We start from the raw sequence: 27,924 nt of genomic DNA on the forward strand, positions 1-27,924 counted from the left end.
CAGTGGCCAGTGTCAGGCAGCTGCTACAAAGGCAAATAAAATAATGGGATGCATTAAAAGAGGCATAGATGCTCATGAGGAGAATATAATTTTACCTCTATACAAGTCACTAGTTCGACCACACTTAGAATACTGTGCACAGTTCTGGTCTCCGGTGTATAAGAAAGACATAGCTGAACTGGAGCGGGTGCAGAGAAGAGCGACCAAGGTTATTAGAGGACTGGGGGGTCTGCAATACCAAGATAGGTTATTACACTTGGGGCTATTTAGTTTGGAAAAACGAAGACTAAGGGGTGATCTTATTTTAATGTATAAATATATGAGTGGACAGTACAAAGACCTTTCTGATGATCTTTTTAATCATAGACCTGAAACAGGGACAAGGGGGCATCCTCTGCGGTTGGAGGAAAAAAGGTTTAAGCATAATTACAGACGCGGATTCTTTACTGTAAGAGCAGTGAGACTATGGAACTCTCTGCCGTGTGATGTTGTAATGAGTGATTCATTACTTAAATTTAAGAGGGGACTGGATACCTTTCTGGAAAAGTATAATGTTACAGGGTATATACACTAGATTCCTTGATAGGGCGTTGATCCAGGGAACTAGTCTGATTGCCGTATGTGGAGTCGGGAAGGAATTTTTTTCCCCAATGTGAAGCTTACTCTTTGCACATGGGTTTTTTTTGCCTTCCTCTGGATCAACATGTTAGGGCATGTTAGGTTAGGCTATGGGTTGAACTAGATGGACATATAGTCTTCCTTCAACCTTAATAACTATGTAACTATGAGTTATTACCTCATAAAGGGACACTGGTCAGAATTGCAAAAAACGGCAAGGTCTTTAAGGTCAAAATAGGCTGGGTCATGAAGGGGTTAATAATGTTTACAGAAAAATGTGTTTCAGTGTAATTTTTATTATTATTATTATGTAATATTTTATTTTAACTTTTTTATATTTACTTTGCACTTTAGATTTTTCTTCCCTCTTCTTCAAAGGGCCACAACTTTTAATTTTCTGGCAGAATGAATTGCAATACAAGAGCGGAAACCATCCACATACCTCTCCTTTCTGTCCCGGATATCTTATGGTCATTTACTGACCCGTGGATCTGCTACAGCTAGTGTGCTTTATTTCATGCTTTCTAGATATTTGTAAAAGGTTAGTGTTATATTAAAATTATTGCCTGCCATACTCCTCGGATAAGACCCTATGTTGCGCTTATCTCTCCTTCAGCTCTTGATTATAAATGGGGGTCCAACATAAGACGTATCCAATAAGCTCATTATTGGGATGAGGATAAAAAAACATCTATTTCAAAGTATTATGGAAGCAATAAAACTAGTGTTTCTTCAAGACCCTTAGAGAGGAAAAAAGCACAATTAAAATTCTTAAAAGTTTTTTAAAGTACAATCTAAGATCAGCTATTTTACTGGATGGTAAACCAAAAAAAAAACAATAAAAAAAAACAGAAATAAACAATTGCATAGTTGTTTTTGTATTTTTTTATCCATCTCACATGAATAATTGCAGCAGTTACTGAAAAATGTAGATATGTTGATACATTTGTTGCATCTTCAAATATGTCTAGAGATGTTTTGAAGCTTTACACTCAACACTGCATTAAAAAAAAATATGCTTGTGTGTAGTGATGAGCAAACGTGCTCGCATAAGGTGTGCTAATAGAGTATCGTCGGCGTGCTTGAAAAATATGTTTCAGGCGCCATTGCTGCGTGTCACGCGGCTGTTCGACAGCAGCAACACATGCAGGGAATGCTTTACAAACAGGCTATCCATGCATGAGCTGAGGCTGCCGTACAGCCATTAGACATGCAGCTGCGGCGACTCGAACATAGTATTTGAGCACGCCGAAGACAAATAATTAACACACAAGTGTGCTCAGATAACACCTTATCCCAGCACGTTCGCTCATCACTACTTGTGTGGCCTAAAAAAGAGGAAACATTCCATATATTTAAATAAAAATAAATAAGACACACTAGCGCCCCCTAAAAGGTTAATAACTGAATCACCTAGCTCCTGGCAGGGCGACCAGCACTGTGTAATAGCCTGTCAAAATCTTGATCTTATTCATTCCATATATTTAGATTCTGGCTCAGATTTGGCGAGTACTTGGCTTTGCCCTGTGCCAGGCACTGATTTGATATCCCTACTGTAGAAGGCATTGTTCTTGCTGCTGCGGTTTTCTTGGAAATCTGTGGTTCCACATCTGGAGAATAAATACAAGTAGGTTTTTTTTGTTTGTTTTTTAGATTTTATTCTTAAATACTTTAAAATTTTAATACTGCAAGAATAAAATAAATTCAAAAGTCCTCAAAATAAAAAAAACAAATTTACAAATAATGTTTCACTTGGTATACAAGCATCTATAGGCCAAATGCCCTTGAGCAACTAGAATCTAAGATTGTGCCAAACAAGTAGGTGTAACGTCAAATATTTCAACATTCGGGCAGCTAGAAATGATTGGCTTTCGTCATCACAGACCACATAAAATGTACACAGGGTTTGTAACAATGGCACTGGAGCAGCATCTTTCATGTGGTGGTCACTTTAACATTGGCGGCTGATGTAGGAGACACAAGCTTTGTTCAGGTTTTCCTAAAACAGTCTAGGTGTCCACACCTTTCTATGGAAAGTGGTCACATAACGCACTGGTAACAACTTTGCCATTATGATCACTGTGGTGCATTCTCCAGCGATAACAAGAGCTGAAGAGATTTTCCATTTAGTCTGTCATGGAAGTGTAATTTATGGGGGTTCTTGGTCTATAGATCATCCTAACATAAGTACTATCATTTCCCACTGTTGTCAGGTTTCGGAAGTAAGGCATGAGGTCTGTGCTGTTTTGATGTTTTTCAGACTGTGCTTTCCATCCCTGCCATGAGACACACCGGCTTCAGTCAGGCTATCCTTGGACCCGTTCCGTCTCTGGAACCAAAGTTAACTTGTAAAATTAGACATCGTCAACATAGATTTTTTTTAAAAGTACATAAAAACAATCTACAAATAAAAATAAAAGTGTGAATCATTATATACCTGTGAAGAAGGCCCAGTGACGCAATGGGTATCCGAGGCTCGTGTTACAATCAAGGGAGGCACAAGATCAGTTTTCACACTAAAAGAAATATACATATCACTAGCTTAAGGAAAATGAAGAACAAGCTGCAGAACACCACTAACATCCACAGAGGGGCTCTGTCAGACATCCGTGATCATCGGTCCAATCTCGGATCGCAATGCACAGACTGCCAGGACGTTTCCCAACCTCCTCAAGGAAGTCTCATAGAAACATATAAAGCTGTCACGCTTGGGTCGGAAGATGCATGGCCAGTCTTACACAGCAATCTGAGAACTAAATGATGATCAAAGACATCTGAAAGAGTCCTAAAGGAGAGCTCATCTGAAAGGAGTCTTTCAGCACAAAATTACTGTTGAATCCAAGTCCAGGTTCTCTGTGCACCCGTAGCGGTGCTAAATAGTTCCATGCACCTTCCCAGATATATGTTTTCCATCTATTTCCACCCTCGACTCCTGTAAAGCCAGTGTTGTCAATCAAGGAAAAGAGGGCAGATATCGATGGAAACCAAACAGGTGGGAAGGTGGATTGAACTGCTCAGTCACGTAAACCTGAGCTTGGTTTGAGCAATCATTGTGTGCTATCAGACGCCTTGTAATTGTGGGATTTAAGGAAATCTAAATAAAGCTAAATGATTTCCCAATCTAAGTCTTGATGCTGCAATCATATTTTGCTCTTGTCATTTCACCAATTACGTAAGTTAACTCCTCTGTGGCCAGACCTGTTTTGACATTAAAGGGGTTTTCTTTTTCAGAAAAACCTGTCCCCTGGCTGCACTTTGTTTTAAAAAAAAAAAAAAACTGTCCTTTACTTGCCCTCCCAGGGTCCAGCATTGTGTCTCAGATGCTTCTCCCCATCTCTGCTACTGTTTGCAGTACTGCCGTCACATCTACAGCGCTGCAGCCAATGACTAAACTCAGCTCCTCCTGAGCTGTGGGCAGAGGCCGCTCAGAGACGCTGAGTTCCGTTACTGGCCACAGTGCTGTCAACGTGAAATTAGTGCTGCAGACAATATCAGACACTGGTAAGCGGTGGAGAGTAAAGAAATATATTTTTGTTAACTCTGGCTTAGTGGGAGCATAACCCTGGCGTCCTTTCTACGTTTTCCATTAACTAGTTTCATCCAAGTGCACCAGTGCAAAGTGAATGAACAAATGAGAAATCTAAAATCTAATCAATATTGGTGTGTTACCTTCAAAACAACATCAAAGCATCAATTCTTCTAGGGACACTTGTACACAGTTTTTGAAGGCAGGGAGGTTTTTCCAAATATCTTTTAGAATTAAACTCAGATCTTCTGTCGAGGTAGGCTTGCAAAAATTCTTCTGTTTTGTTTTCATGTAAACCTAGACAAACTCAATGTTATTGAGATCAGGGCTCTGAGGGGCCATATCATTACTTTCAGGACTTCTTATTCTCCTTTACACTTAATGAAATTGGCTGCATGCTTGGGGTCATTGTTCTTCTGCAGAATAAATTTAAAGCCAATCACATGCATCCAAGTTGGTATTGCATGATGGATAAGTATCTAACTATATGTCTCAAATGCAGCCTTAAACTTGCAAAGAACCTCCAACATGCTTCCCTGTGTCCTGCAGTCACTCATTACTCTACTGCTTTTCAGTCCTTTGCTGAAAAAAATGCTTTCTGTTACAACTACAGTTGTGTGACAAAGTGTTTGCCCCCTTCCTGATTTCCTATTCTCTTGCATGTTTGTCACACTTAAATGCTTCAGATCACCAAATAAATTTAAATATTAGACAAAGCTAAACACAAGTAATCGCAAAATGGAGTTTTGAAGGTCTTTATTATTTAGAGAAAAAGAAATCCAAACCTACAGGGCACTTTGTGAAAAAATTATTGCCCCCACCCCCCTTAAAACATGAAATAACTGTGGTTTATCACATCTTTGGGAAAATGAGTTCAAATTCCCTAGCCACATACTGGTCTGAATACTGCCACACCTGTTCTCAATCAAGAAATCACTTCAATAGGATCTACCTGACAAAGTGAAGTAGACCAAGTGCTCTTAAAAACTAGACATTATGCCGCGATCCAAATAAATTCTGAAACAAATTAAAAACAAAGTAACTGGGATCTATCAGTCTGAAAAATGTTATAAAGCCATTTCTAAAGATTTCAGACTCCAGCGAATAACATTGAGAGCCATTATACACAAATGGCAAAAACACGGAACAGTGGTGAACCTTCCCAGGAGTGGCCAGCCGACCAAAATTACCCTGAGAGCACAGCAACGACTCATCCAAGAGGTCACAAAAGACCCCACAACAACATCTAAAGAACTGAAAGCCTCACTTGCCTCAGTTAAGGTCAGTCTTCATGACTCCACCATAAGAATCAGACTGGGCAAAAATAGTCTGCTTGGCAGAGTTCAAAGACTAAAACAACTGCTGAGCAATAAGAACATAAAGGCTTGTCTCAGTCTCACCAGACAACATATTGATGATCCTCAAGACTTTTAGGAGAATAGTCTGTGGACTGATAACACAAAAGTTGATTTTTTTGGAAGGTGCAATCACTTTTTCAACCCGGGCCCTGTAGGTTTGGATTTCTTTTTCCCTTAATAATAAAGACCTTCATTTAAAAACTGCATTTTGCGTTTACTTGTGTTATCTATAGTATTTAAATTTATTTGGTTACCCAAAACATTTAACTGCAAAATAATAGGAAATCAGGAAGGGGAAAACACTTTTTGACACAACAGTAAATATTTCTCATTTTGACTCATCAGTCCAGAGCACCTGCTGCCATTTTTAAGTTTTTGTGCAAAGTTGAGTTGTTTGGTCTTGTTTGCATGTTGAAGTTATGGTTTTTGCCTGGAATTTTTACATGAAGACCACTTCTGTCCAGAATTTTACAAACAGCAGATGGGTGTAGCTGGATCTCACTGGTTGCTTTCAGTTCTGAGCTGATTGCACTGCTGGATATCTTCCCGTTTCCACGAGAAGTAAACATGATGTGTCTTTCATCTGCTACTCTACGTTTCCTTGGCTGACCGCTGCATATACAGTCTTCAACCTTCCCGCATTTCTTGGTGTTCTCAATGCTGAGAATATGGAAACTTACCCATCAAGCAATATCTTTAAGGAGGCTACTAATTGGCTCCAAATGTATCCTGCAGCAGGACAATGACCCCAAATATACAGCCAATATCATTAAAAACTATCTACAGTATAAAGAAGAACAAAGAGTCCTGGAAGTGATTATATGATCCCCACATCATCAAGTCTGTTTGGGATTACATGAAGAGAAGGAAGGATTTGTGCAAGCCGCATATATTGAAGATCTGTGGTTAGTTCTCCAAGATGTTTGGAACAACAGCTCTGCTGAGTTCCTTAAAAAGCTGCACGCAACAGTATCTAGAAGAATTGATGCTGTTTCGAAGGCAAAGAGTGGTCACACAGATATCACATATTTCTGTGTGTGTATGTATGTATATATATATATATATATATATATATATATCTCTCTCCATATATAGAGATATATATATATAGATATATATATATAGATATATATATATATATACACACACATACATATATATATATATATTGTGATGCAGTGACCCCTGTAACAGGTAGGGGGCACTGCATGGTCTCCCCAGTATGCGCACGGAGGCATATTGAGGCCGTGAGAGTGCGTGGCAATTGTATGCATGGATGTCATGGTGAGACAGTGTCTGGCATTGTGGTTAATGGGAGGTATGTGTCACAGGGATGGATGCTCCCTGCGATGCAACCCGGAGTATCTTGTCTTTAGAGCGTGTGAGCACTGAAGATGTAATTTAGTGCACCTGGGTCCGGGTTGCGGGTAGCTATGAGAGATGGGAGGGTCTGGCTACCCACATACCTCACTCTGAGTGGGGGTGCTCACTGTATCTTTTTCCCTGCAGGAGTTTGAGGACCTGCAGTGATGTCATGATCATGTGACCAATGCATGTGATGTTACCTCACCTGGGGGTGTGGTTACAGGCTACCTAAAGGAGGTGTGTTAGCACATGGGGTGGGTGTTGGTGAGTCTGTCAGGATGGACAGACTTCCACGTGTCCAGGCAGGACACTACAGAGCATTCCTGTATGCTCTCTGAGTGTATGTCCCTGTAGGTTCCTGTATGCTCTCTGAGTGTGGACCTGAGTGCTTCGGTGCTGGACAGTCCCGGAAGCCTAAGTGTTGGGAGTGTTGACTCCCTGGAGAGCACGTGGTGGGACTCTGGTACTGGTGGCCTGGGGTGTTGGACGGTCCCAGCCGGGCGACGGACGTCCTGAAGATCACCCGGACAGGTCACCTGTGGTGAGGACCATGGACTGACGAGGAGTCAGCCTGTGGAGCAGGAGCTCCTACGAGGTAACCCCGGGTCTGGGGAAAGGACTATGTGCCTTAATGAAGGTCAGTTACTGAACTGTGTGGCATGCAGTCACCCAGGACAACTGGACAAAGTAAGGTCCTGCATGTTTACTTACTGACTGTGCTTCAAAGCCGTATATTGTGAAGTGCTAAGTATTATGTGAGGTCTGTGATGTGGAACCTGGCCTTCCGTGGTTTATGCTGAGTGGATAATAAACCATATGGACTATTTATGTGAAAAACCGTGCCTGTCTATGTTTATCCTGCTGACAAGCGAGTATTCCCCAATACGCTAGTGAGCGCTATCTCACAATATATATATATATATATATATATATATATATATATATATATATACAGTGGGGCAAAAAAGTATTTAGTCAGTCAGCAATAGTGCAAGTTCCACCACTTAAAAAGATGAGAGGTGTCTGTAATTTACATCATAGGTAGACCTCAACTGTGGGAGACAAACTGAGAAAAAAAAATCCAGAAAATCACATTGTCTGTTTTTTTATCATTTTTTTTGCATATTATGGTGGAAAATAAGTATTTGGTCAGAAACAAACAATCAAGATTTCTGGCTCTCACAGACCTGTAACTTCTTCTTTAAGAGTCTCCTCTTTCCTCCACTCATTACCTGTAGTAATGGCACCTGTTTAAACTTGTTATCAGTATAAAAAGACACCTGTGCACACCCTCAAACAGTCTGACTCCAAACTCCACTATGGTGAAGACCAAAGAGCTGTCAAAGGACACCAGAAACAAAATTGTAGCCCTGCACCAGGCTGGGAAGACTGAATCTGCAATAGCCAACCAGCTTGGAGTGAAGAAATCAACAGTGGGAGCAATAATTAGAAAATGGAAGACATACAAGACCACTGATAATCTCCCTCGATCTGGGGCTCCACGCAAAATCCCACCCCGTGGGGTCAGAATGATCACAAGAACGGTGAGCAAAAATCCCAGAACCACGCGGGGGGAACTAGTGAATGAACTGCAGAGAGCTGGGACCAATGTAACAAGGCCTACCATAAGTAACACACTACGCCACCATGGACTCAGATCCTGCAGTGCCAGACGTGTCCCACTGCTTAAGCCAGTACATGTCCTGGCCCGTCTGAAGTTTGCTAGAGAGCATTTGGATGATCCAGAGGAGTTTTGGGAGAATGTCCTATGGTCTGATGAAACCAAACTGGAACTGTTTGGTAGAAACACAACTTGTCGTGTTTGGAGGAAAAAGAATACTGAGTTGCATCCATCAAACACCATACCTACTGTAAAGCATGGTGGTGGAAACATCATGCTTTGGGGCTGTTTCTCTGCAAAGGGGTCAGGACGACTGATCCGGGTACATGAAAGAATGAATGGGGCCATGTATCGTGAGATTTTGAGTGCAAACCTCCTTCCATCAGCAAGGGCACTGAAGATGAAACGTGGCTGGGTCTTTCAACATGACAATGATCCAAAGCACACCACCAGGGCAACGAAGGAGTGGCTTCGTAAGAAGCATTTCAAGGTCCTGGAGTGGCCTAGCCAGTCTCCAGATCTCAACCCTATAGAAAACCTTTGGAGGGAGTTGAAAGTCCGTGTTGCCAAGCGAAAAGCCAAAAACATCTGCTCTAGAGGAGATCTGCATGGAGGAATGGGCCAACATACCAACAACAGTGTGTGGCAACCTTGTGAAGACTTACAGAAAACGTTTGACCTCTGTCATTGCCAACAAAGGATATATTACAAAGTATTGAGATGAAATTTTGTTTCTGACCAAATACTTATTTTCCACCATAATATGCAAATAAAATGTTAAAAAAAACAGACAATGTGATTTTCTGGATTTTTTTTCTCAGTTTGTCTCCCATAGTTGAGGTCTACCTATGATGTAAATTACAGACGCCTCTCATCTTTTTAAGTGGTGAAACTTGCACTATTGCTGACTGACTAAATACTTTTTTGCCCCACTGTATATATATATATATATATATATATATATATATATATACACACACACACACACACACTGTATATATATATATTTATATATATATATACATATACTGTATATATATATATATATATATATATATATATATTCACACACACACAGGAGTGTGCGATATCTACAGTATATATGCATATCTATACATTTCACATTTCTATAATGGGAAAATGGGGGTGCATCTTATAGATCGAATGTACTATACTGGCTGCAGTGGAGCGAGGTCCCAGTGTGTCCTTGTTGGCAGAGGCAATTGTGAGGAAATGCTGTAGGCCTCAGGCTGGGAGGGGGCTCTTCCAACATTTTGTGAAAGCCCAGAACCCCCGCACTTTCACGGTTTACATTGTGGACTCCAGGAAAATGACCGCCGGGGGTGGCGCATGCACAGATGGAGATCTCGGCACCAACATTTTGGGGAACCACCGAACACCCGCAGCGTTTCACCTCTCAACATCCCTTCTTTTGAGCCTGGGGTCTGCAACATCGCCCCACTCCTGCCTCTGCATGCAGCGACCCTGGGACCCTGCTCTACCGCAGCCACCACACCGTTTATTAAAAACTGGTTTTTTTTTCTTCCCAAAATTTGGTTTGCGTCTTATAACCCGCAAAATACAGAAATATATATATATATATATATATATATATATATATATATATATATATATATATATATATATATATATATTATACAAAAAAATAAGCAGGCAGCACAAAGTAGGCATATAAAAAAGTGAACAAACTTAATTTGTAATTTGTGTAAAACAAAAACCAACTTTTTTTTGCATAAGTGTCAAATTAAAAGTTTGTTCACCTTTTTCAATATTCCTACAGTGTGCTGCCTGCTCTTTTTGTACTTATGTTATTAGGTTACTGGGCTGCATTCTGTCTTTGCTTGTGCTGCCTCATGTTTTGATACAACACACACGGTGAGGCAGCACAAGCAAAGAATGTGTGTGTGTGTGTGTGTATGTATATAATGTATACACATGCATGCACAGTAGAAGATACAACTCAGCCTCTTTAGTTGGAATTACTATAGGTATACATTTTATTAAGATATTTTTCCTTTAATAGGATTATTCCACTGTAGACATTTCTATATTTTACCATACATATAAGATTGCCCTAGATATTTCTATATTTTTTTATGAATAAGAGTACTATGGATATTTATAAACTTATTTTATACTGGCTACTCACTACAGCTTTATAGCATTGGTGACTTCAGGACTTACTTGACTTCAGACAGAACTGATCTTTCACCATCAGAACACTGAGATCTCCTGTACTGACGAAAGCTTCGTGGGGAGTGAGAGTGCCGGATGCGTACGGGGTCACCTTGAGTCCTGGATAAACCAAACGGCCGTTATATAAAGCACAACAATCTTACTCACAGTATCTATAGGTCAGCAATGGTCTGCATCCTCTAAGGGCGGCAGGGATGGAACTAGGAGGGATTGGGCCCCAGAGTTATCTTTTGAATTGACGCCCACCCCACTAAATATCACCCTTAGGCCTCATTCAGATGTTGTTTTTTTGTTTTTTTTAAACACGACAAAAACGGACCGAGTCATCAGTTTTATGAGATTTTCATTGGCGTTTAATCAGATTTTCATCTGAGTGTCATCACAGTTTATTCAGTTTTATCAGTTGTTTTCACTGATGAGAAAAAACAATTGTTTCTCAAACTTCTCCTTTCTATCAGTCAGTGAAAAACTGACAGAGCGGTGACTCTGTTAAAGCCTAGGGTGCCTCAGAACAATTCTCCATAGGATTTGGATGACGGAAACTGGGGGAAGCGCTGGACTACATCGGACCTTTTTTTTATAATAATTTAATGAATGAGGGACAGTGTCTTGTTTTTATTTCTCTCTTTTTATGTTTCTCAGGTTTCTATTTGTGGACTACAACAGATTCCCTGGGCTATGTCGGACCTGCATGGTTTTTCTTAATTTTAAAATAAATTAGTAAACCAGGAAAAAAGTTGGGAACATTTTTTTTTTTTAAAGTATTTTTGTGTGTGCTTTTTAATTTTTAGTACTGGGTTAGTAATGGGGTGTCTGATAGACTCATCTCCATTGTGGACACCAGGGCTTGATGCCAGCTGTGTTTTTGGGCAATTCACAGCTGATAGCAACCCCAAGCCCCATTAGCCCAATAACCAAAGCACCAGGGCAATCAGGAAGAGCAAAAGTGAAGCGTCTCTTGTGATGCGCCAATTCTGGGGCGGTTGATGGTTGGTATTTTTAGGCTGCTAAGAGCCCAATAGCCAAGGACCTTCCCAGCCTGACCATAGCAGCTCACAGCTGTCTGATTTACTTTTGCTGGTTTCATAAAATAGAGGGGACTTCACGTCATTTTTTTTTTATTTATTAATCTATTTATAAGGTTAAACAAGCCTAAAAACTGTAGAAAAAACTCCACATGAAAGGCTCTAAAGGCTGCAATTTTAAAATATATAGGGAGTTGTGAAATTATATATTTATAATCTGTTATATATCTAATATCTTTCTATCATATATCTAAATCTTTATACAAGATTGCTTTGTTATTTTTGTCAACTAGCTTTTAAATTTACATTGAGTATTATAGTATGTAAATGATGATGTTAAAAACGCATAGAATGTGGATTGCATACGTATTTCATACAGATCCGAGCCGAGAAAATAATCGGACGCTCGCATAGCACGCACATGACAAAAGGTAAACCGTACGGATTCCACCTGTCCAACTTTTCTGGATGAGAATTTTACAGATTTATTATACGTTTGTGTGAGCAAACACTCAATCTGTACATTCAGAGAAACAATGGAGTGAAATTCTAGAATTAACACCTATACTATCCTTATGAGAGTCCCATAGATTGTCCCAAATCTTACATAGAGTATGCAAAATAAGGTAAGCGGGATTGATAGATTATCATAGGGACCCGGGGTGGGGACAGGAAAAAATGGCTGGCACAGAGAGAAATACAGTGGATCTGTAAACTAGACACTGTGTCCCCTAAGGGCTTAAATGAGGCCCTGAGTTTTGTGCCTTTTTTGTAATTAGTTTCTCCCATATTGTTATTTGTTATGCTTTTAATGGTTTTTAATCTTTGGTTCTTATTTCTCTTTCTTATTTTTTGTCTTTGTTTTTAGTTATTTCGCTGTTTGACATAAAACCTATGGACTACATATGCCCGTCTTAGAATTTCTGCGTTAGCTGCTACATATGGATCAATCTCCTTTTTCCACATTATACTATGTCCTTGTTTATATACATATTGTCTGTTCTCTTTATTTTATTGTTTATTATTCTTTTGAATTATCATTGGACTTTGTATATATTGTTTTGCACATATTAGTCCGCTGAGGACATGGCGGTATGTTCTTATACATATTATTGAGATACACTTATGCACTTCACAACATAAACTTGCTCCTCTTTGAGAGGTATCCTAACTTCACTTTTATATATCTACTTGGATTTTGACCCGCTCCCTTACTTTTGGTCATCTTATCTGACTTAGGCTACCTTCACACTAGCGTTAACTGCAATCCGTCACAATGCGTCGTTTTGCAGAAAAAACGCATCCTGCAAAAGTGTTTGCAGGATGCGTTTTTTCTCCATTGACTAACATTACGCGACGCATTGCGATGGATTGCCACACGTCGCAACCGTCGCGCGACGGTTGCGCCGTGTTGTGGCGGACATCGGCCGCAAAAAACGTTCCATGTAACGTTTTTTGCAGCCGACGGACCGTCTTTTCCGACCGCGCATGCGCGGCCGGAACTCCGCCCCCACCTCCCCGCACCTCGCAATGGGGCAGCGGATGCGCTGAAAAGCAGCATCCGCTGCACCCGTTGTGCGGCGGAGACAACGCTAGCGTCGGTAACCTCGGCCCGACGCACTGCGACGGGCCGAGCCCGATGCTAGTGTGAAAGAAGCCTTAGGTGCTGGGGTTTTGTATTCTGACTGTGGTAATCTCCGGTCATGTGACACGCTCCATGGAGACGCGTCCCTGATCTCCAGGAGATGAAGGCAGCATTACCATGCATGGTAACAGTCTCGCCGTCTATTTGCTGATTTGCACGATGCACTTTCTTTGATTGGTCCTTATGGATATATAATGCGATGGGATGGGCTTACCTTCAGTGTCCTTCGTCAAAGCTGAAGAGAAACACGTGTTGGGCCGTGCGGGCTTATCATCAGGGTATGTCTGACCATGGAAACATTTCATATGATTACATTTTGGTGCACTTGGTAACTATTTGATTTTATTTATGTCCTTGTTTCCCTCCTTTATTTACTGTGCACGGCACTTTATTATATCTATTTTGGGGGGGTATACTATCTATTTATCTATATAGCTTACTCATGCACAGCGTTCACTTTAACCCCTTCATGACCCAGCCTATTTTGACCTTAAAGACCTTGCCGTTTTTTGCAATTCTGACCAGTGTCCCTTTATGAGGTAATAACTCAGGAACGCTTCAACGGATCCTAGCGGTTCTGAGATTGTTTTTTCGTGACATATTGGGCTTCATGTTAGTGGTAAATTTAGGTCAATAAATTCTGCGTTTATTTGTGATAAAAATGGAAATTTGGCGAAAATTTTGAAAATTTCGCAATTTTCACATTTTGAATTTTTATTCTGTTAAACCGGAGAGATATGTGACACAAAATAGTTAATAAATAACATTTCCCACATGTTTACTTTACATCAGCACAATTTTGGAAACAAAATTTTTTTTGTTAGGAAGTTATAAGGGTTAAAATTTGACCAGCGATTTGTCATTTTTACAACGAAATTTACAAAACCATTTTTTTTAGGGACCACCTCACATTTGAAGTCAGTTTGAGGGGTCTATATGGCTGAAAATACCCAAAAGTGACACCATTCTAAAAACTGCACCCCTCAAGGTACTCAAAACCACATTCAAGAAGTTTATTAACCCTTCAGGTGCTTCACAGCAGCAGAAGCAACATGGAAGGAAAAAATGAACATTTAACTTTTTAGTCACAAAAATTATCTTTTAGCAACAATTTTTTTATTTTTCCAATGGTAAAAGGAGAAACTGAACCACGAAAGTTGTTGTCCAATTTGTCCTGAGTACGCTGATACCTCATATGTGGGGGTAAACCACTGTTTGGGCGCACGGCAGGGCTTGGAAGGGAAGGAGCGCCATTTGATTTTTTGAATCAAAAATTGGCTCCACTCTTTAGCGGACACCATGTCACGTTTGGAGAGCCCCCGTGTGCCTAAAAATTGGAGCTCCCCCACAAGTGACCCCATCTTGGAAACTAGACGCCCCAAGGAACTTATCTAGATGCATAGTGAGCACTTTGAACCCCCAGGTGCTTCACAAATTGATCCGTAAAAATGAAAAAGTACTTTTTTTTCACAAAAAAATTCTTTTAGCCTCAATTTTTTCATTTTCACATGGGCAACAGGATAAAATGGATCCTAAAATGTGTTGGGCAATTTCTCCTGAGTACGCCGATACCTCATATGTGGGGGTAAACCACTGTTTGGGCACACGGCAGGGCTCGGAAGGGAAGGCGCGCCATTTGACTTTTTGAATGGAAAATTAGCTCCAATTGTTAACGGACACCATGTCGCGTTTGGAGAGCCCCTGTGTGCCTATGCATTGGAGCTCCCCCACAAGTGACCCCATTTTGGAAACTAGACCCCCCAAGGAACTTATCTAGATGCCTAGTGAGCACTTTAAACCCCAGGTGCTTCACAGAAGTTTATAACGCAGAGCCATGAAAATAAAAAATAATTTTTCTTTCCTCAAAAATGATTTTTTAGCCTGGAATTTCCTATTTTGCCAAGGATAATAGGAGAAATTGGACCCCAAATATTGTTGTCCAGTTTGTCCTGAGTACGCTGATACCCCATATGTGGGGGTAAACCACTGTTTGGGCGCACGGCAGGGCTCGGAAGGGATGGCACGCCATTTGGCTTTTTAAATGGAAAATTAGCTCCAATCATTAGCGGACACCATGTCACGTTTGGAGAGCCCCTGTGTGCCTAAACATTGGAGATCCCCCAGAAATGACCCCATTTTGGAAACTAGACCCCCAAAGGAACTAATCTAGATGTGTGGTGAGGACTTTGAACCCCCAAGTGCGTCACAGAAGTTTATAACGCAGAGCCATGAAAATTAAAAAAAAAAAATTATTTTCTCAAAAATGATCTTTTAGCCTGCAATTTTTTATTTTACAAAGGGTAACAGGAGAAATTTGACCCCAAAAGTTGTTGTTCAGTTTCTCCTGAGTATGCTGATACCCCATATGTGGGGGTAAACCACTGTTTGGGCACATGCCGAGGCTCGGAAGTGAAGTAGTGACGTTTTGAAATGCAGACTTTGATGGAATGCTCTGTGGGCGTCACGTTGCGTTTGCAGAGCCCCTGATGTGGCTTAACAGTAGAAACCCCCCACAAGTGACCCCATTTTGGAAACTAGACCCCGAAAGGAACTTATCTAGATGTGTGGTGAGCACTTTGAACCCCCAAGTGCTTCACAGAAGTTTATAATGCAGAGCCGTGAAAATAATAAATAGGTTTTCTTTCCTCAAAAATAATTATTTAGCCCAGAATTTTTTAATTTTCCCAAGGGTAACAGGAGAAATTTGACCCCAATATTTGTTGTCCAGTTTCTCCTGAGTACGGTGATACCCCATATGTGGGGGTAAACTACTGTTTGGGCACATGCCGGGGCTCGGAATTGAAGTAGTGACGTTTTGAAATGCAGACTTTGATGGAATGCTCTGCGGGCGTCACGTTGCGTTTGCAGAGCCCCTGATGTGCCTAAACAGTAGAAACCCCCCACAAGTGACCCCATTTTAGAAACTAGACCCCCCCAAGGAACTTATCTAGATATGTGGTGAGCACTTTGAACCCCCAAGTGCTTCACAGACGTTTACAACGCAGAGCCATGAAAATAAAAAATCATTTTTCTTTCCTCAAAAATGATGTTTTAGCAAGCATTTCTTTATTTTGACAAGGGTAACAGGAGAAATTGGACCCCAGTAATTGTTGCGCAGTTTGTCCTGAGTATGCTGGTACCCCATATGTGGGGGTAAACCACTGTTTGGGTGCACGTCGGGGCTCGGAAGTGAGGGAGCACCATTTGACTTTTTGAATACAAGATTGGCTGGAATCAATGGTGGCGCCATGTTGCGTTTGGAGACCCCCTGATGTGCCTAAACAGTGGAAACCCCTCAATTCTAACTCCAACACACCCCTAACCCTTATCCCAACTGTAGCAGTAACCCTAATCACAACCCTAACCCCAACACACCCGTAACCCCAACACACCCCTAACCCTAACCACAACCCTAATTCCAACCCAACCCTAGCCCTAAGGCTATGTGCCAACGTTGCGGATTCGTATGAGATTTTTCAGCACCATTTTTGAAAAATCCGCGGGTAAAAGGCACTGTGTTTTACCTGCGGATTTACCGCGGATTTCCAGTGTTTTTTGTCCGGATTTCACCTGCGGATTCCTATTGAGGAACAGGTGTAAAACGCTGCGGAATCCGCACAAAGAATTGATATGCTGCGGAAAATACAACGCAGCGTTCCCACGCGGTATTTTCCGCACCATGGGCACAGCGGATTTGGCTTTCCATATGTTTACATGGTACTGTAAACCTGATGGAACTCTGCTGCGGATCCGCAGCGGCCAATCCACACCGTGTGCACATAGCCTAATTCTAAAGGTATGTGCACACGCTGCGGAAAACGCTGCGGATCCGCAGCAGTTTCCCATGAGTTTACAGTTCAATGCAAACCTATGGAAAACAAAAATCGCTGTACACATACTTCAGAAAAACTGCACGGAAACGCAGCGGTTTACATTCCGCAGCATGTCACTTATTTCTGCGGATTCCGCAGCGGTTTTACAACTGCTCAAATAGAAAATCGCTGTTGTAAAACCGCATTGAAATGCGCAGAAAAAACATGGTAAATCCGCCATAAATCCGCAGCGGTTTAGCACTGCGGATTTATCAAATCCGCAGCGGAAAAATCCTCAGAGGATTAGAATACGTGTGCACATACCGAAACCCTAACCCTACCCCTACCCCTAAACAATCCACAGTGAGGAGATTGGAACAAAACAAAATCCTCTAAACTGCATGCTCGCAAACGCCAGAAGCCTGACAAACAAGATGGAAGAACTAGAAGCAGAAATATCTACAGGTAACTTTGACATAGTGGGAATAACCGAGACATGGTTAGATGAAAGCTATGACTGGGCAGTTAACTTACAGGGTTACAGTCTGTTTAGAAAGGATCGTAAAAATCGGAGAGGAGGAGGGGTTTGTCTCTATGTAAAGTCTTGTCTAAAGTCCACTTTAAGGGAGGATATTAGCGAAGGGAATGAGGATGTCGAGTCCATATGGGTTGAAATTCATGGAGGGAAAAATGGTAACAAAATTCTCATTGGGGTCTGTTACAAACCCCCAAATATAACAGAAAGCATGGAAAGTCTACTTCTAAAGCAGATAGATGAAGCTGCAACCCATAATGAGGTCCTGGTTATGGGGGACTTTAACTACCCGGATATTAACTGGGAAACAGAAACCTGTGAAACCCATAAAGGCAACAGGTTTCTGCTAATAACCAAGAAAAATTATCTTTCACAATTGGTGCAGAATCCAACCAGAGGAGCAGCACTTTTAGACCTAATACTATCTAATAGACCTGACAGAATAACAAATCTGCAGGTGGTTGGGCATTTAGGAAATAGCGACCACAATATTGTGCAGTTTCACCTGTCTTTCACTAGGGGGACTTGTCAGGGAGTCACAAAAACATTGAACTTTAGGAAGGCAAAGTTTGAACAGCTTAGAGATGCCCTTAATCTGGTAGACTGGGACAATATCCTCAGAAATGAGAATACAGATAATAAATGGGAAATGTTTAAGAACATCCTAAATAGGCAGTGTAAGCGGTTTATACCTTGTGGGAATAAAAGGACTAGAAATAGGAAAAACCCAATGTGGCTAAACAAAGAAGTAAGACAGGCAATTAACAGTAAAAAGAAAGCATTTGCACTATTAAAGCAGGATGGCACCATTGAAGCTCTAAAAAACTATAGGGAGAAAAATACTTTATCTAAAAAACTAATTAAAGCTGCCAAAAAGGAAACAGAGAAGCACATTGCTAAGGAGAGTAAAACTAATCCCAAACTGTTCTTCAACTATATCAATAGTAAAAGAATAAAAACTGAAAATGTAGGCCCCTTAAAAAATAGTGAGGAAAGAATGGTTGTAGATGACGAGGAAAAAGCTAACATATTAAACACCTTCTTCTCCACGGTATTCACGGTGGAAAATGAAATGCTAGGTGAAATCCCAAGAAACAATGAAAACCCTATATTAAGGGTCACCAATCTAACCCAAGAAGAGGTGCGAAACCGGCTAAATAAGATTAAAATAGATAAATCTCCGGGTCCGGATGGCATACACCCACGAGTACTAAGAGAACTAAGTAATGTAATAGATAAACCATTATTTCTTATTTTTAGGGACTCTATAGCGACAGGATCTGTTCCGCAGGACTGGCGCATAGCAAATGTGGTGCCAATATTCAAAAAGGGCTCTAAAAGTGAACCTGGAAATTATAGGCCAGTAAGTCTAACCTCTATTGTTGGTAAAATATTTGAAGGGTTTCTGAGGGATGTTATTCTGGATTATCTCAATGAGAATAACTGTTTAACTCCATATCAGCATGGGTTTATGAGAAATCGCTCCTGTCAAACCAATCTAATCAGTTTTTATGAAGAGGTAAGCTATAGACTGGACCACGGTGAGTCATTGGACGTGGTATATCTCGATTTTTCCAAAGCGTTTGATACCGTGCCGCACAAGAGGTTGGTACACAAAATGAGAATGCTTGGTCTGGGGGAAAATGTGTGTAAATGGGTTAGTAACTGGCTTAGTGATAGAAAGCAGAGGGTGGTTATAAATGGTATAGTCTCTAACTGGGTCGCTGTGACCAGTGGGGTACCGCAGGGGTCGGTATTGGGACCTGTTCTCTTCAACATATTCATTAATGATCTGGTAGAAGGTTTACACAGTAAAATATCGATATTTGCAGATGATACAAAACTATGTAAAGCAGTTAATACAAGAGAAGATAGTATTCTGCTACAGATGGATCTGGATAAGTTGGAAACTTGGGCTGAAAGGTGGCAGATGAGGTTTAACAATGATAAATGTAAGGTTATACACATGGGAAGAAGGAATCAATATCACCATTACACACTGAACGGGAAACCACTGGGTAAATCTGACAGGGAGAAGGACTTGGGGATCCTAGTTAATGATAAACTTACCTGGAGCAGCCAGTGCCAGGCAGCAGCTGCCAAGGCAAACAGGATCATGGGGTGCATTAAAAGAGGTCTGGATACACATGATGAGAGCATTATACTGCCTCTGTACAAATCCCTAGTTAGACTGCACATGGAGTACTGTGTCCAGTTTTGGGCACCGGTGCTCAGGAAGGATATAATGGAACTAGAGAGAGTACAAAGGAGGGCAACAAAATTAATAAAGGGGATGGGAGAACTACAATACCCAGATAGATTAGCGAAATTAGGATTATTTAGTCTAGAAAAAAGACGACTGAGGGGCGATCTAATAACCATGTATAAGTATATAAGGGGACAATACAAATATCTCGCTGAGGATCTGTTTATACCAAGGAAGGTGACGGGCACAAGGGGGCATTCTTTGCGTCTGGAGGAGAGAAGGTTTTTCCACCAACATAGAAGAGGATTCTTTACTGTTAGGGCAGTGAGAATCTGGAATTGCTTGCCTGAGGAGGTGGTGATGGCGAACTCAGTCGAGGGGTTCAAGAGAGGCCTGGATGTCTTCCTGGAGCAGAACAATATTGTATCATACAATTATTAGGTTCTGTAGAAGGACGTAGATCTGGGTATTTATTATGATGGAATATAGGCTGAACTGGATGGACTAATGTCTTTTTTCGGCCTTACTAACTATGTTACTATGTTACTATGTTACAGTCATGGTTGACAGTGTTGGCACCCTTGAAATTGTTCCAGAAAATGAAGTATTTCTCCTAGAAAACTAATACACATGTTTTGTTCTAAACGTGTGTATTTCCTTTGTGTGTACTGTAACAACACAAAAAACAGAGAGAAAAAGGCACATTGGACAAAATTGTTGGCACCCTCAACTTCATATTTGGTTCCACACCCTTTAGAAATATAACCACTTCCTATAACCATCAACAAGCTTATTTCAACTTTCAACTGGAGTTTTGGACCTCTCTTCTTTTGCAAACTGCTCCAGTTCTCTCATATTTGAACGGTGTCTTCTCCCAACAGCAATTTTATGATCTCTCCACAGGTGTTCAATGGGATTTAAGGTACCTTCACACTAAACGATATCGCTAGCGATCCGTGACGTTGCAGCGTCCTCGCTAGCGATATCGTTCAGTTTGACACCCAGCAGCGATCAGAATCCTGCTGTGATGTCGTTGGTCGGGGCTAGAGGGCCAGCACTTTCTTTGGTCGCTGGCTCTCCTGCTGACATCGCTGAATCGGCATGTGTGACACCGATTCAGCGATGTCTTCGCTGGTAACCAGGGTAAACATCGGGTTACTAAGCGCAGGGCCGCGCTCAGTAACCCGATGTTTACCCTGGTTACCATCCTAAAAGTAAAAAAACAAAACAGTTCATACTTACCTTCCGCTGTCTGTCCCCGGCGCTGTGCTTTCCTGCACTCACTGTGAGCACAGCGGCCGGAAAGCACAGCGGTGACGTCACCGCTCTGCTTTCCGGCCGCTGTGCTCACAGCCAGTACAGAGAAGCACAGCGCCGGGGACAGACAGCAGTAGGTAAGTATGTAGCGTTTGTTTTTTTTTTACTTTTAGGATGGTATCCAGGGTAAACATCGGGTTACTAAGCGCGGCCCTGCGCTTAGTAACCCGATGTTTACCCTGGTTACCGGCATCGTTGGTCGCTGGAGAGCTGTCCGTGTGACAGCTCTCCAGCGACCAAACAGCGACGCTGCAGCGATCCGGATCGTTGTCGGTATCGCTGCAGCGTCGCTTAGTGTGAAGGTACCTTTAGATCTAGACTCATTGCTGGCCACTTCAGAACTCTCCAGTGCTTCATTTCAGTCCAATTGTGGGTGCTTCTTAAGGTACCTTCAAACTTAGCGAGGTCGCTAGCGAGATCGCTGCTGAGTCACAAGTTTTGTGACGCAACAGCGACCTCAGTAGCGATCTCGCTATGTTTGACACATAGCAGCGACCAGGCCCCTGCTGTGAGATCGCTGGTCGTGTCGGAATGGCTTGGACCTTTTTTTGATCGTTGAGGTCCCGCTGGGTAGCACACATCTCTGTGTTTGACACCTTACCAACGACTTCGTTGACGACTCAGACACCGACATAGGCGTGCATTTGCGTTGCCTTTTCCGCACCCCTCCGCTCCGATTGGTGGTCGCTACTGCGTTCTGATTGGCGGTCATGCCTTCAACAGAAGGCGACATAGTAGCGCTTCCATCCTTTGTTCCTGACCGCGTGGTGGTTTGCAGATCGTTGTAGAGTTCTCCGGCCTGCGACTCCTCTTCGATTTATCTATTCTTCAACGGTTCTTCTGACACCTATATTTTGTGCACGGTAGGTATCGTTTGGGGTCTCAAATGCGTTTTCATTTTTCCTTAATTTATTTGGCAAGGCTGCCACCAATCAGAACGCAGTAGCGACCACCAATCGGAACTGAATGGGCGCGGAAAAGGCAACGCAAATGCACGCCTGTGTGACTACAACGTCACACAGGACATCCCTCATCGAGGTCTGAATCGTCATAATAGCTGCCATGTGACAGGGTCACAACGACCAACGACATCGTTGTACAGGTCGCTACAGCTCGCCGCATAGCTGCTGCATCATTGGGAAGATCTCACTGTTTGACATCTCACCAGCGACCACATGAGGACGCAGCAACGATCCCTGACAGGTCGTATCGTTGTCAGGATCGCTTTAGCGTCGCTAAGTGTGATGGGGCCTTTAAAGTATGTTTGGGGTCATTGTCTTGCTGGAAGACTCATAACCTAGGACGCAAACCCAGCTTTCTGAGACGGAGCACTACATTGCGATCCAAAATCCTATGGTAATCTTCAGATTTCATGATGCCTTGTGCCAGAGTCAGCAAAACAACCCCAAAAGATCTGAACTTCCACGACATTTGACTGTAGTTTATTATGTTATTTTCTTTATAGGTCTCATTCCGTTTTCCACAAACAGAATGATGTATACTTTACCAAAAAGCTTTATCTTGGTCTCATTTGTCCACAAGGCACTTTCCCAGAAGTATTTTGGCTTACTCAACTACATTTTATCAAACTGAAGTCTAGTTTTTATGTCTCTGTGTTAGCATTGGGGTCCTCCTTGGACTCCTGTCATAGCGTTTCAGTTAATTCAAATGTTGACGAATAGTTTGCGGTGACACTGGTGCACCTTGGAAAATTGGAGCTACTTATCCACCATCCGTACTATCCTGGGTTGCAACCTTTCATCAATTTTTCTCTGCCGTCCAAGACAAGGGTAATTAGCTACAGCGCCAAAGGTACATCAGGATCTCTGGAGATGGACTTGTAACCTTGTATTTTTCAATAATTTTGTTTCTCAAGTCCCGATATAGTTCTCTTCTCTTCTATCTGTTCTCCAGGCTTAGTGTGGCACACACAAACACACAATGCAAAGATTGAATCAACTTCTCCACTTTTTTCTGATTTCAGGTGTGATTTTCATATTTCCCACACCTGTTACTTGCCACAGATGAGTTTGAATGAGCATCACATGCTTGAAACAGAGTGGTTTATTCACAATTTTGGCAAGGTGCCAACAATTTTTTCAGCCCATATTGGGGGTTTTGTGTGAAATTATGTCCAAATTGCCTTTCTCTCTCTGTGTTTATGTGTTGTTCCAATACACACACAATGGAAATAAACGTGTGTAACAAACCATGTGTAATTGCAATAATTTTCTGGGAGAAATACTTCATTTTCTGGAACAATTTCACGGGCACCAACACTTTCAGCCATGACTGCACATACCATATTGTTCAGACCATAAGATGCACTTTTCCCCAAAAAAATTTGGGGGGAAAATGGGGGTGCGTCTTATGGTTGCAATATACTTACAAATGTGGCGGCGGCCCCGATGCAGCCTCCCTTCTTAGGTTGGTGCGGCTGTAGCTGTGCTTTGTGGTGTGGTGGTGTCGGGGCTCTGTGCTGCATGGGGGGTTCAGCCGGTATTTCGTCAAAGCCTGGAAGCCCCCGCAGCTCCGTTGCTGCGATGTGGTGGCCTCCAGAAAGATGGCTACCAAGGGCGGCGCATGCTCAGATTCAAATCTCGCACCAGCCTGGGATGGGAATTCCCGAAGGCCACCCCACCAGCCTGGACCACCGAATGACCCCTGTGACCACTCCTCTACCTGTGCCGATCCCTTCCCTGGTAAGCCAAATTTGGACTGTAAGACTGACCCCCATTTGACATGTTTTTTTCCCCTATTTTCCTTCTGAAAATTTAGAGTGAGTCTTATGGTCCGAAAAGTACCTTTTACTAAGATATCTTGCTTTTCCTTCCTATGTTATTCCTATCATAATACTCACAGATCTGATCAAGATAGCTGTCTCAATAGTGAAATGTTGGAATTGAATTTGTATTTGAAAATTTTCTTTTCAAGCAATCACCTGTATATTTTGTATTGTCATCTATAGTTCCAATCATTTTATATTTCACAATAAAAAATGATCTGATTTTAAAAAAATGTGTACATTGGCCAGGTGGAGTTCAAAACAATTTTCTTTGGTCCACAAAAATGTATAGAATAGTGTAGTAGATATTCCCAGGACTATGGAGGATGCGCAGTGTGCAATTTACATAATACTGTGCATCTTCCATTGTATGTTTACTTTGTGCGGTGTGCAGCCTCATAACAGCTGCTGTGGCTAGGGTTACACCTTAAAGTGCAGGCACATGTTAAAATTAATGGCAGGAATTGTGTAAAATAATAAAATAACCATTACTTACCTATTGATACCCTGCCATACCAGCAATGCTACTCCAATTGTCCCTGCACCCCCTGCAGCGATGACATCAAGTGACTCGATCATCTGAATGATATTGCTGCGATATCACCTCTGCCGGACTACAAGGACCAGAGGTTCTGGAGTGTCGGGGTGGGAGGTTTGAATAACAAAGGCTTATTTTTTTTATTGTTACACATTTCTAGCCTGATAATCTCTTTAAGGAAACCTGTAGTCTTCAGATTAGAAGAGTCTCAAAACTCAGATCACCCATCAAAGGTTTCCTCTCACAACACAATTCCAATCATAAAGGGTTTGAACACTTTTACAATTATTATATACAATAGACAGGAAAGCAACTTTGCAAAAAGTCTTTGTTTTTTTTTTTTTGTGTCTTCAGCTTAAATGAAGGTCTCCATATTTACGGACTAAATTAACAGGCTGGGTGTATCCTGATCCTGCATCTTTTTTGGTGACTATTCTGCCTATTCTTCTCCTCTTCTTGCTAACAGGACAGTCAATGGAAGAAGCAGGTTCAGGATATTGCACGATTACAAGTTCACATTACACAGGGTTTACATGCATGTGACTGCATTGCTGCTGTATCAACAAGAGTGCTTTTGTGGTTGTGGCACTTCTGTCCATCTGCATTACACAGTTTCATATTCAGGTTTTGCTCTTGCAGTATTATTTTAAGAGGCCTTCAGCTTGCAGCAAGGGTGCATTTAGGTTAATTAACTTACTCTATCTTCATGTACGGAATTTCCTTTAATTGTTCTGCGGATAAACCTGACGGGTCGACCAGTTCCTTCCTGAAAAAGAACAATTTCCAGATCTAAATATCTGCGTACTTACATATAAAGATATCTAGTGCGGGGCTGATAATTGTTACTAATGACATACATGCAGATTGAGAGCACAGCTGATGGACTTTGCCATAAGTCTCACATTTTACCAGTAGCTTTTGATGGCACTGGTAGCTTCGTCCTTTGCATTCTGTATGCGGTAGAACAGTAATGGACTGGTTTTTATTCCGCAGACATCATCAGCACCTCTACTTTCTGACTATTTTTCCTTTTAGAGTAGACACTGAGGTTGATAAATTGGAAGCTTACATTAAAGCGTCTGTTTCTTAAAGTCAAATGAGGCAGGTCAAGTGATTATTTTATGCAACCAGCAATATTTTATTTTTACTCACTTATATGGCGCCATTAATTCCACAGTGTGTTACAGATATTATAATCACTGTCCCCATTGGACCTCACATCTATTATTCCCTATCAGTATGTGTTTGGAATGTGGGAGGAAACCGGAGAACCTGGTAGGAAACCCACCCAAACACGGGGAAAACCTACAAACTCCTTGCAGAAACAGTGCTAACCACTGAGCCACCCAATATGGCTGTGTAAAAACCCCATTCAGACGTCCATACACTTTCTCATTTGTGGGAAAAAAATAATTTTCATTAGTGTGCTAGATCAGATTTTCATCAGTTTCATCAGTGTTTCATCAGTGTGTCTGTTTTTACCATCACTGATTTTCTCGTCTGAAAAAAAAAAAACTTTGCAAAGCTTCTCATACCTATTGCAATGTTAAAAATCCATGTGTTGCCTTGATTTCCAAAATACTTGACCCATAATACTTGTATGCGTGATTTTCATCTGTGACTTGCATCTTGTCCCCATGATTAAAAACCCCACAGAAAATGAACTGTACCATAAAATTATAAGTGTTATGTGTTTTATCAGTGATAAGCGTGGAAAGAACACTTAGATAAAAAGAAGTATGACTAGACGAGACCATAGTGAGACAACCCCTTTAATAAACTGCTTCTGTATAATTATGCTGGCAGTAGATTTGGGACACATTAGAGCTAGCTGTTATAGGGGTCAGGAACTTTCCAAGTTTGAAGTTAAAACAGAAATATCTGATACCAATGTACCAATTTAATAATGTGTGACATCATCACCTTGTCCGTGGTACAGTGGCTTGTCAGCTACAGTGGCTTGTGAAAGTATTCACCTCCTTGGCATTTTTCGTGTTTTGCTACCTCACAACCTGAAATTTCACTGGTCTTTTTGAGAGTTTGCATCAGTTCATGTAAAGAACATACCTACAACTGTGAACATTTGATCTTTCTTGTGAATCAAACAACAAATAGGAAACATAAATGAAAACTTCAGTGTACATAACTATTCACCCCTATAAAGTCATTACTTTGTAGAGCCTCTTTTTGCAATTACAGCTGCAAGTCCTTTTCGATAAGTCTCTATGAGCTTTCTACATCTTGCCATTGGGATTTTTACCCATTCCTCAAGGCAAAACTGCTCCAGGTCCTTTAAGTTAGATGGTTTCCCCTGGTGAACGGCAATCTTCAAGTCTAACCATAGGTTCTCAAATGGATTAAGATCTGGGCTTTAATAAGGCCTCTGCAAAACATTTACACGTTTCCCCTTAAACCACTCCAGTGTATAAAACGATGACCCAAAGTATGCTTTGGGTCACTATCTTGCTGGAAGGTGAACCTCCATCCCAGTCTCAAATCACTGACAGACTGAAACCGGTTTTGCTTAAGAATATCCCTGTATTTCACAACATCCATCTTCCCCTTGACTTGGACCATTTTCCCTGTCCCTGCTGCCATAAAACATCCCCACATCATGATGCTGCCACCACCAAGTTTCACTGTGGGGATGGTGTTCTTGGGGTGATGAGCTGTCCGCACAAAAAATCTGCACAAAAAACGCGGTAAATCCACAGGTAAGACGCAGGGGGTTTTGCCTGCGGATTTTTCAGAATCTGCGTGGAAAAATCCACACACGAATCTGCAACGTGTGCACATACCCTTATTGTGGTTGTGTAGGCAGAAAGGAAAGGTGACTAAACATGTGACTTATGAAGGTAATTGCTTGCACCAGAAATGTTTAAGAGACTTCATAGCAAAACTCGTGAATAAATATGCACATGCCAATTTTAGGGTATTTCATCCCATAAATTTAATTTATGCCTATATTTTTCTCACTTCGCTAACTTAGACTATTTAGTGCTGATGCATTACACACCAATCGGATCACAAAAATATTTCAACATAGGTTGTAATGTGACAAAATAGGAAAAAAGCCAAGGGAGGTTATAATAGTTTCGCAAGTCACTGTAAATTCAACCTGCAGAGATCAATACCAATCCTTCCTTAGGAAATGCTGGTTACAGTGGTTATAGCACCCAGTACAAACCAATTATTATGTTCTATCAAAACCACTAATGTCACTAGCCTCTCTGATGTATGTCACCACAGCATCATGATCACTGGACATACTGGTTTTAGTGGGTATGAACAGAAGAAAACATGCATTCAAGGAGAGGAGAAATAAAAACTATCTAAGTAGTTCCACCCAGTAGAAG

At 41.4% G+C, this 27,924-nt stretch overlaps 1 protein-coding gene across 3 annotated transcripts in view; it reads right to left on the reverse strand.

Moving 5' to 3' along the window:
- Positions 1-2,269: 2,269 nt before the first annotated feature.
- The window catches only part of EPB41L4A (erythrocyte membrane protein band 4.1 like 4A), a 466,075-nt gene continuing 440,420 nt past the window's right edge, over positions 2,270-27,924 (reverse strand). For all 3 annotated transcript variants that reach the window (XM_069752770.1, XM_069752780.1, XM_069752789.1), the window contains 4 exons: positions 25,266-25,334; positions 10,694-10,804; positions 3,056-3,134; positions 2,270-2,947 (listed from right to left, as the gene is read on the reverse strand). In XM_069752770.1, coding sequence (XP_069608871.1) covers positions 2,828-2,947; positions 3,056-3,134; positions 10,694-10,804; positions 25,266-25,334 — 379 coding nt within the window. In that variant the 3' untranslated portion in view covers positions 2,270-2,827. The remainder of the gene's footprint in view (positions 2,948-3,055; positions 3,135-10,693; positions 10,805-25,265; positions 25,335-27,924) is intronic.

Source organism: Ranitomeya imitator, chromosome 1 (genome assembly GCF_032444005.1).
Source record: "Ranitomeya imitator isolate aRanImi1 chromosome 1, aRanImi1.pri, whole genome shotgun sequence".
Classification (NCBI taxonomy): domain Eukaryota; kingdom Metazoa; phylum Chordata; class Amphibia; order Anura; family Dendrobatidae; genus Ranitomeya; species Ranitomeya imitator.